The sequence below is a fragment of the Molossus molossus genome, unplaced genomic scaffold (genome assembly GCF_014108415.1).
Source record: "Molossus molossus isolate mMolMol1 unplaced genomic scaffold, mMolMol1.p scaffold_m16_p_20, whole genome shotgun sequence".
Taxonomy (NCBI): Eukaryota; Metazoa; Chordata; class Mammalia; order Chiroptera; family Molossidae; genus Molossus; species Molossus molossus.
The window spans coordinates 37,869,046-37,881,564 of record NW_023425356.1 but is presented as its reverse complement, the minus strand read 5'-3'; the positions used below and the strand labels follow the sequence as shown (position 1 = coordinate 37,881,564).

The window sequence follows — 12,519 nt, the reverse complement described above, 5'->3', positions numbered from 1 at the left end:
AAAAACACCCAATCAGAACAGCAAAAAGAAAAAAGAATCCAAAATAATGAGGATAGTGTAAGGAGCTTTTGGGACAACTTCAAGCATGCCAACATTCACATCATTGGGGTCCCAGAAGGAGAAGAAAGAGAGAGAGCAAGAATTAAAAACCTATTTGATAAAATAATGACAGAAAACGTCCCTAACTTGGTGAAACAAACAGACATACAAGTCCAGGAAGCACAGAAAGTCCCAAACAAGATGAACTCCAAGAGGCCCACACCAAGAGACATCATCATCAAAATGCAAAAGGTTAAAGACAAACAGAGAATCTTAAAAGCAGCAAGAGAAAAGCAGTTAGTTACCTACAAGGGACCCCCCATAATACTGACAGCTGATTTCTCAAAAGAAATTTTGCAGGCCAGAAGGGAGAGGCAAGAAATATTCAAGGTGATGAAAAGCCAGAACCTACAACCAAGATTACTCTATCCTGCAAAGCTATCATTTAGAATCGATGGACATATAATGACTTTCCCAGATAAGAAAAAGCTAAAGGATTTAATCACCACCAAACCAGTATTATATGATATGTTGAAGGGTCTTCTTAAAGAAAAAGAAGATAAAAAAAATATGAACAATAAAATGGCAATAAATAGATATCTACCAAGAATTGACTCTACAAACAAAATGAACAAGTAGAACAGAAACAGACTCATAGATACAGAGAACTTTTTGTCAGTTGCCAGATGGGAGGGGGATTGGGGGAATGAGTGAAGAAGATGAAGGAATTAAGAAATACAAATTGGTTATTAGAATGACAAATCTCAAAGGGAAGGGGAGAGAGGGGCAGGAAGAGATAAACCAAAGAACTTACATGCATATATGCATAAAACCAATGGACATAGATAAAAGTGTGGGGAAAGCAGAAGGCAGGCGGGAGCCAGGGGTCAATAGGAGAAAAAGGAGGGACACCTTAAACAAACATAAGTTTAAAAAAAAGAAGTACAAATTGGTAGTTTCAGAATAGTCATGGGGATGTAAAGTACAGCACAGGGAATACAGTCAATAATATAATAACCATGTATGATGTCAGATGGGCACTAGATTTACGAAGGGTGATCACTTCATAAGTTATATATATGTCTAATCACTGGATTGTATAACTAAAACATAATATTGTATGTCAACTGTAACTTAAAAATAAAAAATTATTTTAAAAATAATACTTAAGCATACAGTGGAGTAAAGACAGCCTCTTTAATAAATGGTGTTGGGAAAATTGGACAGCTACATGCAAAAAATGAAACTAGACCATCAACTTACACCATACACAAAAATAAACTCAAAATGGATAAAAGACTTAAATGTGACCTGTGAATCCATAAAAATTCTAAAAGAAAATGTAGGCAATAAAATTTCGGACATAATACGCAGCAGAATTTTCACTGATACATCACCTAAGGCAACAGAAACAAAGGAGAAAATAAACACATGGGACTACATCAAACTCAAAAGCTTCTGCACAGCAAAAGAAACAACCATCAAAATGGAAAGACAACTCACTGTATGGGAGAACATCATTGCCAATGATACATCAGATAAGGGGTTAATTTCCAAAATATATAGAGTATCATGCAACTCAACAAAAGGAAGACAAAAAACCCAATTAAAAAATGGGCAGAGGAGCTGAACAGACACCTCTCCAAACAGGACATACAAATGGCCAAGAGACATATGAAGAAATGCTCAACATCACTAATCATCAGAGAGATGCAAATTAAAACAACAATGAGGCATCACCTCACACCTGTCAGAATGACCACCATCAACAATCATCAAACAAGTGTTGGCGAGGGTGTGGAGAAAAGGGGACTCTAGTGCACTGCTGGTGGGAATGCAGACTGGTGCAGCCACTATGGAAAACAATATGGTGTTACCTCAAAAAATTAAAAATTGAACTTCCATTTGACCCAGTGATCCCGCTTCTAGGAATATACCCTAAGAAGCCTGAAACACCAATCAGGAAGAATATATGTACCCCCATGTTCATAGAAGCACTATTTATAATAGCTAAGATCTGGAAACAGCCCAAGTGTCCATCAGTAGACGAATGGATAAAAAAGCTGTGGTACATGTACACAATGGAGTACTATGCAGCTGTAAGAAAGAAAGATCTCTTATCCTTTGAGATGACACGGTGGGACCTGGAAAGTATTATCTGAAGTGAAACAAGCCAAGCAGAAAAAGACAAATACCACATGATCTCACTTATATATGGAATATAATGAATATAACAGTCTGAGGAATAGGGTAGACCCAGAAACACAGAAGTAGGGTACAGACTGACAACCCTCAGAAGAGGGGGTGGTGGGGGGTGGGAAGAGATAAACCACAGAACTTATATGCATGTATGCATAACCAATGGACATGGACAACAAAGCCGGGGATGGGGTGGGGGGGGGGATGGGGAGGAGGGTGTCAATGGGGTAAAAAAGGAGAAACACTGTAACAAAAATAAAATTAAATAAATAAATAAAAAAGAAAAATAATAATAATAATATAAAGCTATAGTTTCCAAGGCTATGTGCTATCAAGAGAAATAAAAGCACATGACCATACAAATACTTGTATACAAATGTTCATAATAGTTGTCTTCATAATAACCAAAAATTGGAAATGAGCCAAATGTCCATCAACAGGTGGACAGATTAATTGAAATATAACCATACAATGGAATACCCGTCAGCAAAAAACAAAAATAAAAACACACAAGATAGATAAATCTCAAATAATTATGCTGAGTTCAAAAATCCAGACCCAAAAAGAAGTGCATACTATATAATTCAATTATATAAAATACTAGAAAATACAACCTAATCTATCACAGAAAGTTGACCAGTGGTTGCCTAGAAACAGGGCGAGGAGAGAGGGGACTAGACTGCAAAAGATATGGGGGAACTTCTGCCATGATGACTGTGGTGGTTCTTACACAACTATCTACATTTGTCCAAACTCTTCAAACTATACACTTAAAACTGGTGAATTTTACTGTATATAAATTATGCCTCAATATAAACAAAATATAGTCATAAGGCAATACTGTCTTTTTTACATAAAGACGTACCTTCTCCTTTCCATACTCATTGAAAGAATACAGGCAAGAACTACCATTCACTTAATGTTGTTGAGAAATATATTATAATATGAGAATTTTGTAAACTTGGCATGATGAAACAAACCAAAACTCCTAATGTTTTTTTATATCTGTCTCCCTCAAATCAAGAATCTAAGAAACCTACAAAAGAATTTTCCAATTCTAAACAGAGGTACTTATTCTAAATAAAAATTAATAAACAACACAGAGTTTAACTAGAAAATCTGTTAACAAGCTTGTTACCTAAACCTGCAAGGTTCCAGACAACTGTAAGAAGAAAAATAAAAAAGTATAAAGGAGAGTTAAGAAGATGTAAGAGGTTTTATGCTACGCAAAATTTAATAATGGTACTCCTACATAAAGAACCCTGCAATGGCCCAGCCGGCGTGGCTCAGTGGTTGAGCATCGACCCATGCACCAATAGGTCGCTAGTTCAATTCCCGGTCAGGGCACATGCCCAGGTAGTAGGCCCAATCGCCAGTGGGGGGGCATGCAGGAGGCGGCCAATCGATATTCTCTCTCATTGATGTTTCTCTCTCTCTCTCCTTTTTTCCTCTATCTCTCTAAAACCAACAAAGAAAGAAAATAAAAATTTTTTAAAAGAATGCTGCAACAACCAAGAATAAGAGATTACCCTGGATGGTTTGGTTCAGTGGTTAGAGCATCAGCCTGACTCAGACCAAGGGGTCAGCGTTCCATTCCAGGTCATGGGCACAGACCTGAGTTTCAGGTTCAATCCCTGGGCCCTGTCTGGGTCATAAGGCAGGCAGTCAATCGAGGTGTGTGTGTGTGTGTGTGTGTCTCCCTCCCTCCCTTCCACTCTATCTAAAAAATTCCTCAGGTGAGAATTAACACACACACACAAAGAATATAGAGATTATTCCTTAAAGCTGAAAGTAAATCAGTAGTAAGGAACATAGAGAAGACATTCCTAATTTTTATCTCATAAAGTTTTCTCAGGAGAATACTACTTACTTGGTTAATTCTCCTGAGGAAAGATGTTTTTCTCCTTAAGTCTCAAAAAATAGTAAATATTTTACTTGTTTTATAATAGTAAATTACTTTTTAAGTATATCTCCATGTTGACCCTCAAACATTAAAATTAAAATCTGTAACATAAGCAACAAATGAGGACATAAACATTTACACAGAGAAGAAAGGCTATGTAAGCAATTTTCAAGTTCAAATAACCAGAGCAATATGTAGTATGTAGCATGCATATTACACAGAACTGGTTAGTTCTGAGACAATGTAGTACTTTATACCCTAATTTATGTTGTCATAGAAGTTAGTTCAGTAAATAGCTCGAAGCTTAAGAAAATATATTTAAGATCTGAATGGGTTCACCTTTCCTTTGGTAAAGTACAAATACAAGTAATTACTGTACACAGTGTTTGATATTCAAGTTCCACACATATTTAAACCTTTAAGCCTTTATGGGCTCTCTCCATTCTACCTACCCTTCCACCTATGATGCCCCTTCCTTTTATCCCACCTGTCTGGATTCTTCCTATCTTTTACCACCCATCTTAATTGGTACATATCCCTGCCTGATCCCTTGAGCCAGAAGTAATCTGTCTTCTGAAATCACATAGCTCTTTTCTAGTCTCTTCTGGCACTTAACACTTTCTATCTTATACTATACTTCTTCAAATCCTGTAAACTCTTCTGCTATGAGTATCCTTGAAAGGAATGCCGATGCTTCATTCAGCCTTGTATCCTTATAGCATTTAGGGCCTGGAACCAAACATTTATTGAGCATGTGGCATAGAATGGAGAGGAAAACATTCAACAATGTTTTTTAGACATAGTGTGTCATGCACTGCCTTAGCTGTTATAAAAGGAAACAAATACCAATGATCGAGACCTAGCCTAAATCTACTAGAACCATAGACATACAAACAGACTAGTACATTGTAACTATAGTGTTATAATAAGGTAGGAACAGGGTGCTATGAGGGGAACATAACATATGTTGAAAACTGTTCTAATTCCATAAATTATATTTGGAAATGAAGTCTAGATATTTGAAGGGCCCAATGACTAAAAAGGTTTCAAGAATGGTATAATAAGGGCCCCTTAATCTGAAAAGTTCTTAACACTACATCTATATAACAACCTTAGTTGCAAACAGGGAGTGGCAAATTTCCCTCTATTATCAGTAAAACCCTCTGCCAGGCCTGGTCTTGTCTTTAAACAAATGTGCTCATGCCATTTTCTCCCAATTGTCTCACTGTGCACCATTTCTTATTTCTTTCTTCCTGGTCCGCAGGCCGACACTCCAACCGCTGAGCCACACCGGCCAGTGCTCACTGTGTACCGTTTCTATAAACCACATGTCAAGTTCTTCTCAAGACCTACTTCCTGAGATGATTACTACAGCCTCCAAGTACCTCTCTCTCTCTCTCTCTCTCTCCCTCTCTCACTCTCTCTCTTTTTTTTTTTAGGGGAGCAGAAGAGACAGAAACATCCATGTGAAGAAACAGGATGGGCCACCTCCTGCACGCCCCCTGCTGGGGATTGAGCCCAAAACCTGGGCGGGTGCCCTGACTGGGAATCAAACCGGGACCTTTCAGTCCAAGGGACGAATCCCAATCTCCTGAGCCACATTGGCCGGGCAATCCCTCTCCCTTTTTAACAGTTAATGATAAAGATAAAGTTAATTCTTAACTTTTTATATAATTTGGTGTTAGGCAGAAGTGGCCTCAAATCCCAGATGTGCTTCGACTTGCAATGTAAAATTGGGCACGTTACAACACTTCCTTCAACCTCAGTTTCTTTGTAATTAAAATTAGTATTAACGCCCTGGCCGGTCTGGCTCAGCGGTTAGAGCAGCGGCTTGCGGTCCGGAGAGACCCGGGTTCAGTTCCCGCTAAGGGCGCGTACCTCGGTTGCAGTTTGTCTCCGGCCCTGGTTGGGTTGTACGGGTGGCAGCCACTCGATGTGTCTCTTTCACGTCGATGTTTCTCTTTCTCTTTCTCTCTCTCTCTCTCTCTCTCTCTCTCTCTTCCTCTCTCTCCCTCCCATTCTATCTGTACAAAAAAATGGAAAAATGTCCTCAAGTGAGGATAAAAAAAAAAATTAGTATTAACTTGGGTGATGTGTACAAAATGGCTAATATACATGCATGCTCATACATACATACATTACATGCATATACACTTACTTAATTTTATTTTTCTTTACTTTTCAAAAACAGAGATACAAACTCTCCTTAAAAGGTGCAAGAGCAATGAAACATAAACAAAGTGGGTACTAAAAAGTGGACTAGTTAAGTTATTATAGAGGACACTCACGGCCTCAAGACAACTCCCACAGACACCTTCGGCAGAATTTCTCAGATGGCCCCTACTGTAAACCACGAAAGACGCAAAAGCAAAAGGACAGACAGACAAAGGTCCTAGGCTGGTAACTCTAACACCGACATCCTTCTCCAGCGTCTGTCTGCCTCAGTGCAAACAATGACGCTGTATTAATGGTCCAAACAAAGATCTATTACATAAATGAAATAATACATTAAGTATTTCATTAATCTGCACATCCCTCGGAAGCAAGCAAAACCACTTCTGCAAATGTCAGCCTCAGAAGAGAAAGTCCAAACGGGATGGGGGCTGAGTCATCCACTGAAACCATCTACCTCTGCCCCAACCGGGAATGCGGACGCCACCGCCGCCTTCTCCAGCAGAGCCCGGGGCACCCACACTCAGCCGCTACCCCAGGCTCCCGGAGCCCCCGCCTCCCACACGTCCCGGCACCCGCGCACGCCGCCCCGCCCTCGGCTCTGACCCGGGGTCACGTACCCCCACGCCAGGGTTCCCGCCCCAGCCCCTCATCTCCCAGGTCAGGATCCTACCCCGCCTGCCACCGGCACTCACCCGGGCGGTGACCTTATACACCGTGTAGCCCCTGGGGTGTCGCTGAGGCTCGGTGACAGTGTAGAAACGGGCCAGGTCGGCACCCCGCTCCCGGGGAGAGGTCATCCTCCCGCCGCCTCTGCCGCCGCCGCTGCCCGCCGAGGACCATCAGGGCAGCGCGGCGCCGCAGCCTCCCCGGTTCCCCAGAGGCGGCCCAGCGGCGAGGGGGCGGTGGCTCCACCAGGCGCCTCCGGCTCTGCTTCCGGGTCAGCAGAGAAGCTTCCGGGTCCAGCTGCTTCTAGCAACTTGGGGGAGGGAAACATTCTAGCTTCGGAACCGTGGCCGGCCTGGGTTGGCAAGTCGGCGAGGGCCACTGTCGTTACTGCAGAGGACTGACACGTCGTTAAGTCTCCTTGGGCGCTAGCTCCCTCGCCTTGTAGATTTGGGGACAGCTTGGTAGCCACACCCCTCCCCGGTCTGTGCGCACAATCTTTAAGGGATGGAGAGATACCCTGGACCAGCATTCCTTCCCTACAGCAGCGTCTGAACTCTCCGCAGACGCACCCCTTTCTTCCAGCAGGAATCCTGGCCACCTGCGCACCTGTCCCTCTCCCTCTACTGCAAGCCCCAACCCTATTTCAGTCTTAAACTTCCTGCCCTCTGTTTCCAAATCGGGAGCCTGCGTCTGGTTCGGGGGAGGGGGTAGAACGCCTGAGCTCTCAGAACTCCAGGGTTTCCGATGTTAACTGATTGCTATCCACTGCTTGGCAATTCCTTTACCTTTCCTTGATCAGGATTCTTTCTTGTTCCCCATAATAGCCATTCCAAGTTGTTGCCATTTTCTTCTGTCCTCAATTCCTCTTGCCTCCTTACCCTTTGCTCTTCGCCCCTACTTCTCTACAAGGGTTATAAAAAAAAAAAAAGGAGGAACCTTTAGTAACAATCCCTTCATGTTACCGCATTGCTATTCCGATCTGAGATGTAGACACTTTCTTCCTTATTTTTTTAAAATATGTTTTTATAGCTTTCAGAGAGAGGAATGGAGAGGGAGAGAGAGAGAAGCATCCATAAGAGAGAAATATCCATGGGCTGCCTCCAGCATGGATGGAGCCCCCAGGCATGTGCCCTGACCTGGAATTGAACGTGCACGGGACCACGCCCCACCAACTGCGCCACACTGGCTAGGCTCTTTCTTATTTTTAAAACTAATCACTCCTCCTGTGAAACCTATCCTTTTTGGCAGACGTTGTTTCATGGATGACATCCCAACTCTGCTTTCTGTACCTTTAATCTCTTCCTCACCACTGGCTCCTTCTCTGCCTACATATGCATAAATCATTCATTTATTAAACTTGAATTCAGCACCTACTATATGCCAGACGTCATATTAATTAGGCATTGGAGTTATAAAAAGAGTCCATGCTGTTAAGTACCATCTAGTAGAAAAAAACAGAGAACAATTAAAATATATTGCGACAAGTACCATGACAGACATATGTATGGAGTGCTATAGAGCACATCTCATTCAGAATGGAAGATTAGCTAAGATTTTCTGATAGAGCTGAAACTATAGCCGAATCTTGAAAGAGAGATGTGGAATAGCTGAGTAACAGTGAACTCTGGGGAGGGAAGAAAATTTGATTTCCAGAGTTGTCACATGATATTCAAAATGTCCAGTTTTCAACAAAAAATTATGAGGCATCCTAAAAAAAAAGAAAAGAAAATATGGCTCATCATTAGAAAAACAGCAATTAAAAACAAAAAAACATGTCCATGAGGAAGCCCAAATATTGGTCTTTACTACACAAAGATTTTAAATAAGCTATTTTAAATATTTTCAAATAGTTAAAGAAAGTATGTCTAAAGTGTCCGATGGCCTGGGGACTGGCGCCAGGCAAAGTGCTCGACCATTGTCTCGCTAGCTCAGCCTTGCCTCCCACCCTGAACGGCCTGCCTCGAGCTTGTAGATTAACTCCCATCTTGCTCTTATCGATTCACATTCCAGAGGCTCCATGCATAGCCCCCGCAGGGCCAAACCCTAAGGGACAAATTCCAGCTACAACAGGCAGATAGAAAAGACAGGAGCCCCTACACTGAGCGCGGCTTCTAGGACTCGACCCCCAGAGTCTGTGAACCCGCCCGGAGTGTACCCAATAAAGCCTGATCCCTGTTTATTCGGCTGATTGGCTCTCCAGTCTCTTCTCTGTTTTATTCGGCGGCGCCCCCGATTCCTTACATAAAGGGACCAAAACCAAAATTCACTCAAGAAAAAAGAAAATATGAATAGGCCATATACTAAAAACAATCACTTAACTATACACTTTTAAATGGTTAAAATGGTGAATTTTATGTTATATAAATTTTATCTCAATTTTTTAAAAAATACAATGAGATACCACCTTAGAATAACAACAATGCTACAGTTTTTTAAACTGACAATACCCAATGTTGACAGGCACAGGAGCAACTGAAACTTTCATAGGTTGCCAGTGGGAATTCAAAATGATACAGCCACATTGGGAAACAGTTTGGCAGTTTCTTATAAATATACGCTTACTAGATGTCACAGCACTCTCATTCCTATGTACTTAAGAGGAATGAAAAATATATGTCCATATAAAGATCTATATGTGAATATTTATAGCAGCTTTATTCATAACAGCTAAATGTCCACCTAACAGACTGTGGTACCAGAATGACTAAAGGTAAAAATACTGATAACAGTAGCAATTTTTTCACTCTTGGACATAAACCCAAGAAAAGTGAGTGAGTATATCCATTAACAAAAGACACACATAAAGAAGTGCTAAGCACTATTATTCATAAGGTCCAAAAATTTGACACAATCCAAGTGTCAATCAGCAGTAAAATGGATAAGTTAAATGTGGTATAAAATCATACTTTGGGATATACATGGCAATTAAAAAGAATGAACTCCTGCTACATTCATCAACAAGGACAAATATTGCATACATAATGTTGAGTATAAGAAGCCAGGCATAAGAATAAATAGTCTATGATTCCATTTATATAAAGTTCAAGGACAATTAAAACTAATCTACGGGGATAGAAGTCAGAATAGTGGCTCTCCACAGAATGTGGGGTGGAGGGGTAGAAGCTTTGATGGGTATTGCCTGGGAAGCACAGGAGAGACTCTTCTGGAATGCTGGGAAATTTTCTAATCTGGTCAGTGGTTACCTAAGTGTGTGTGTGTGTGTGTGTGTGTGAAAACATTTACCAAGCTAAACATTTAATATTTATTCACTTTACTACGTGTATGTTGAACTCCAATTAATAAGTTAGGGTTTTTTTGTTTGTTTTTTTGTTTTTTTTAAGTTAGGGTTTTTTTATTTGTTTGTTTGTTTTGTTATTATTAATCCTCACCCAAGGATATCTTTCCATTGATTTTTTTAGATAGACTGGAAGGAGGAAAGGGGGGGGGGGAGAGAGAGAAAGAGAGAGAGAGAGAGAGAGAGAGAGAGAGAGAGAGAGAGAGAAGAAAGACACATCGGTTGGTTGCCTCACACACAACCCTGACTGGGCTGGGAATTGAACCTGGGACCCTTCGGTCTGCGGGTGAATGCTCCAGCCACTGAGCCAAACTAGCCAGGGCAATAAGGCAATAAGCGTTTGTTTGTTTGTTTGTTTTAATTAAGAAAATAAAAACTACCCTGGTCTTCCTAGCCCCCTCCAATTCATATTTCATATTTTCATGAAAATTACCCATTTTTAAAGCTTCTATCATTAGGTTACTCCTCTGTAAGTCTTCAGTGGGTTCTGTTGCCATGATTTCTCTGTCATAGTTTTTAGGATTCATCATGTTGGGTCCCTGCTCAACTGTCAGTCTCATTTCTCCGGGTTTCAGCCAAACCCTTTGGAATTTGCACCTCCAGATCTTCAAGCCATCTGTCTCTTTTGAAACCCACAGCAGCCTTCAGGAATCAGACCTGTCAGGGACTCGTTTCTCTCTGAAGCCCTTTCACAGCCCCCATCTTTTTTTCAAGGAGGATTAGATGCTCCTTCCTCTCTGCTCCCACATCTTAACCACAGCACCTATTACAGGTTGGTGATATTTATGTCAGCTAATTTAGGGCTGACATGTTTTTATCCCATTGACACTGTGAGCTCCTTAAAGGCGGGGGCTATTCTTCCTCTGTATTCCTATCCTCAGTATCTGTTGCAGTGGATGGAAGAGGTGTATGTGGAATGCATGAACTCCAAGGTTTGAAAGATTTTTTCCTCCAAATGAAATGTATTAAGTTATAATTATTTGTTTTATCTTCTTCACCAAAGTAATTGACACATAACTACAGATCTACGCTTCTGACCAAAATGAAATAACACATGTACCCATATTAAACTCCTATGTATTATCAGTCAAAAGCAAAGAAATTCAAGGTTTTAGGAAATCCTTGCTATCTTGTTGCAGACTTTCTTTCCATTTTGAATAGTTTTTTCAAAATATTGTAACAACTCAAGGACTCCCTTAAATCTTTTTTGTTTGTTTGTTTGTTTGTTTGTTTGTTTGTTTGACATCTAGGATCCCAGACTTTCCAGGTTTAGATAACTATTTATGAACTAAAGATTCATTAAAGAGAATAAAGTGATACATACCTTACACTTTGATATTAGCCTTCATGAAGAAAGTCTACTGTGTCCAGCTGTCTACTTTTGGCATAGGCAGAATCAAAATACTTGGCAAAGGTACCAGCACATAGACATTTATTTTTTTCATTATGTAGACAAGCAAAAGGTGTGGTTTCTCTCCTCAAATGGGTATCAGACAACCACAAAGAGCATTTGTGTTTTACATGCAGCTTTCTCATGTTTTCCTCTGCTGTTCCATTTCTTAGTCTCTTCAGTCTCCTGTGTCCAAGGAACCCTTGCTGAGATCTGCTCTTGCTCTTGAATACCTTCCCAGAAAGATAATTCTAGGAGCCCTAAAACAGACCAAGGTGGGCAGCAAGATCAATTGTCAGAACTGAGCTCAAGTGCACAACATCCACAAGTCTCTGCATGTCAGGAACTCACAAATTTGCAAAGCTCCCATTCTGGGACTGAGAGATGGGAATAAGGAAGAGTTTAGGGGTGGAGGGAAGAGAAGACCTAACCCGAAGTTTATATCCTGACTACCAGGTTTCTATCATTGTTTTAGAAACCCTGACAGCAAGAGTTTTTAATTTAATCAGCCCATGCAGGTGAAATAAATGAGAAATTCTAGCAAGGAATGAGTGCTATAACATTTTCATCAAGGTCCACTGCAGGACATATACCCATGGAGGATTTCATTAGCTTTCCAGACTGATTTACGGACTGTTGGTAAGACTATTAATTAAATCTGCCCTGTTCCAAATTAAAATTTTAATTTGCCGCCACACTAGCAGGCTCAGATGTAATATTAGGCTGGAAAATTGAGACAGTATGAATATAAGAAAGATTCCGCAACCATAAAGAATCAGGAAACCACTGCACCAGACTACAAGGTTCTGCAGGGGAAAGAACGATGTCACCATGACAACCTGGGATATTTTT

The 12,519-nt window shown here is 40.8% G+C and overlaps 1 protein-coding gene across 10 annotated transcripts in view; it reads right to left on the bottom strand.

The window, feature by feature from the left end:
• The window catches only part of RPS6KC1 (ribosomal protein S6 kinase C1), a 166,029-nt gene extending 158,238 nt beyond the window's left edge, over positions 1-7,791 (bottom strand). For 3 of the 10 annotated variants that reach the window (XR_004960876.1, XM_036272263.1, XM_036272264.1), the window contains exon 1: positions 7,009-7,251. Coding sequence is in view for 4 of the 10 variants with exons in the window: in XM_036272263.1 (XP_036128156.1) it covers positions 7,009-7,113 (105 nt within the window). In the remaining 6 variants the exon portion in view is untranslated. Of the gene's footprint in view, positions 1-7,008; positions 7,252-7,767 lie in introns of those variants that run through there. The other 7 variants (XR_004960884.1, XR_004960879.1, XR_004960877.1 and 4 more) reach the window with 7 other exon arrangements.
• Positions 7,792-12,519: the final 4,728 nt, after the last annotated feature.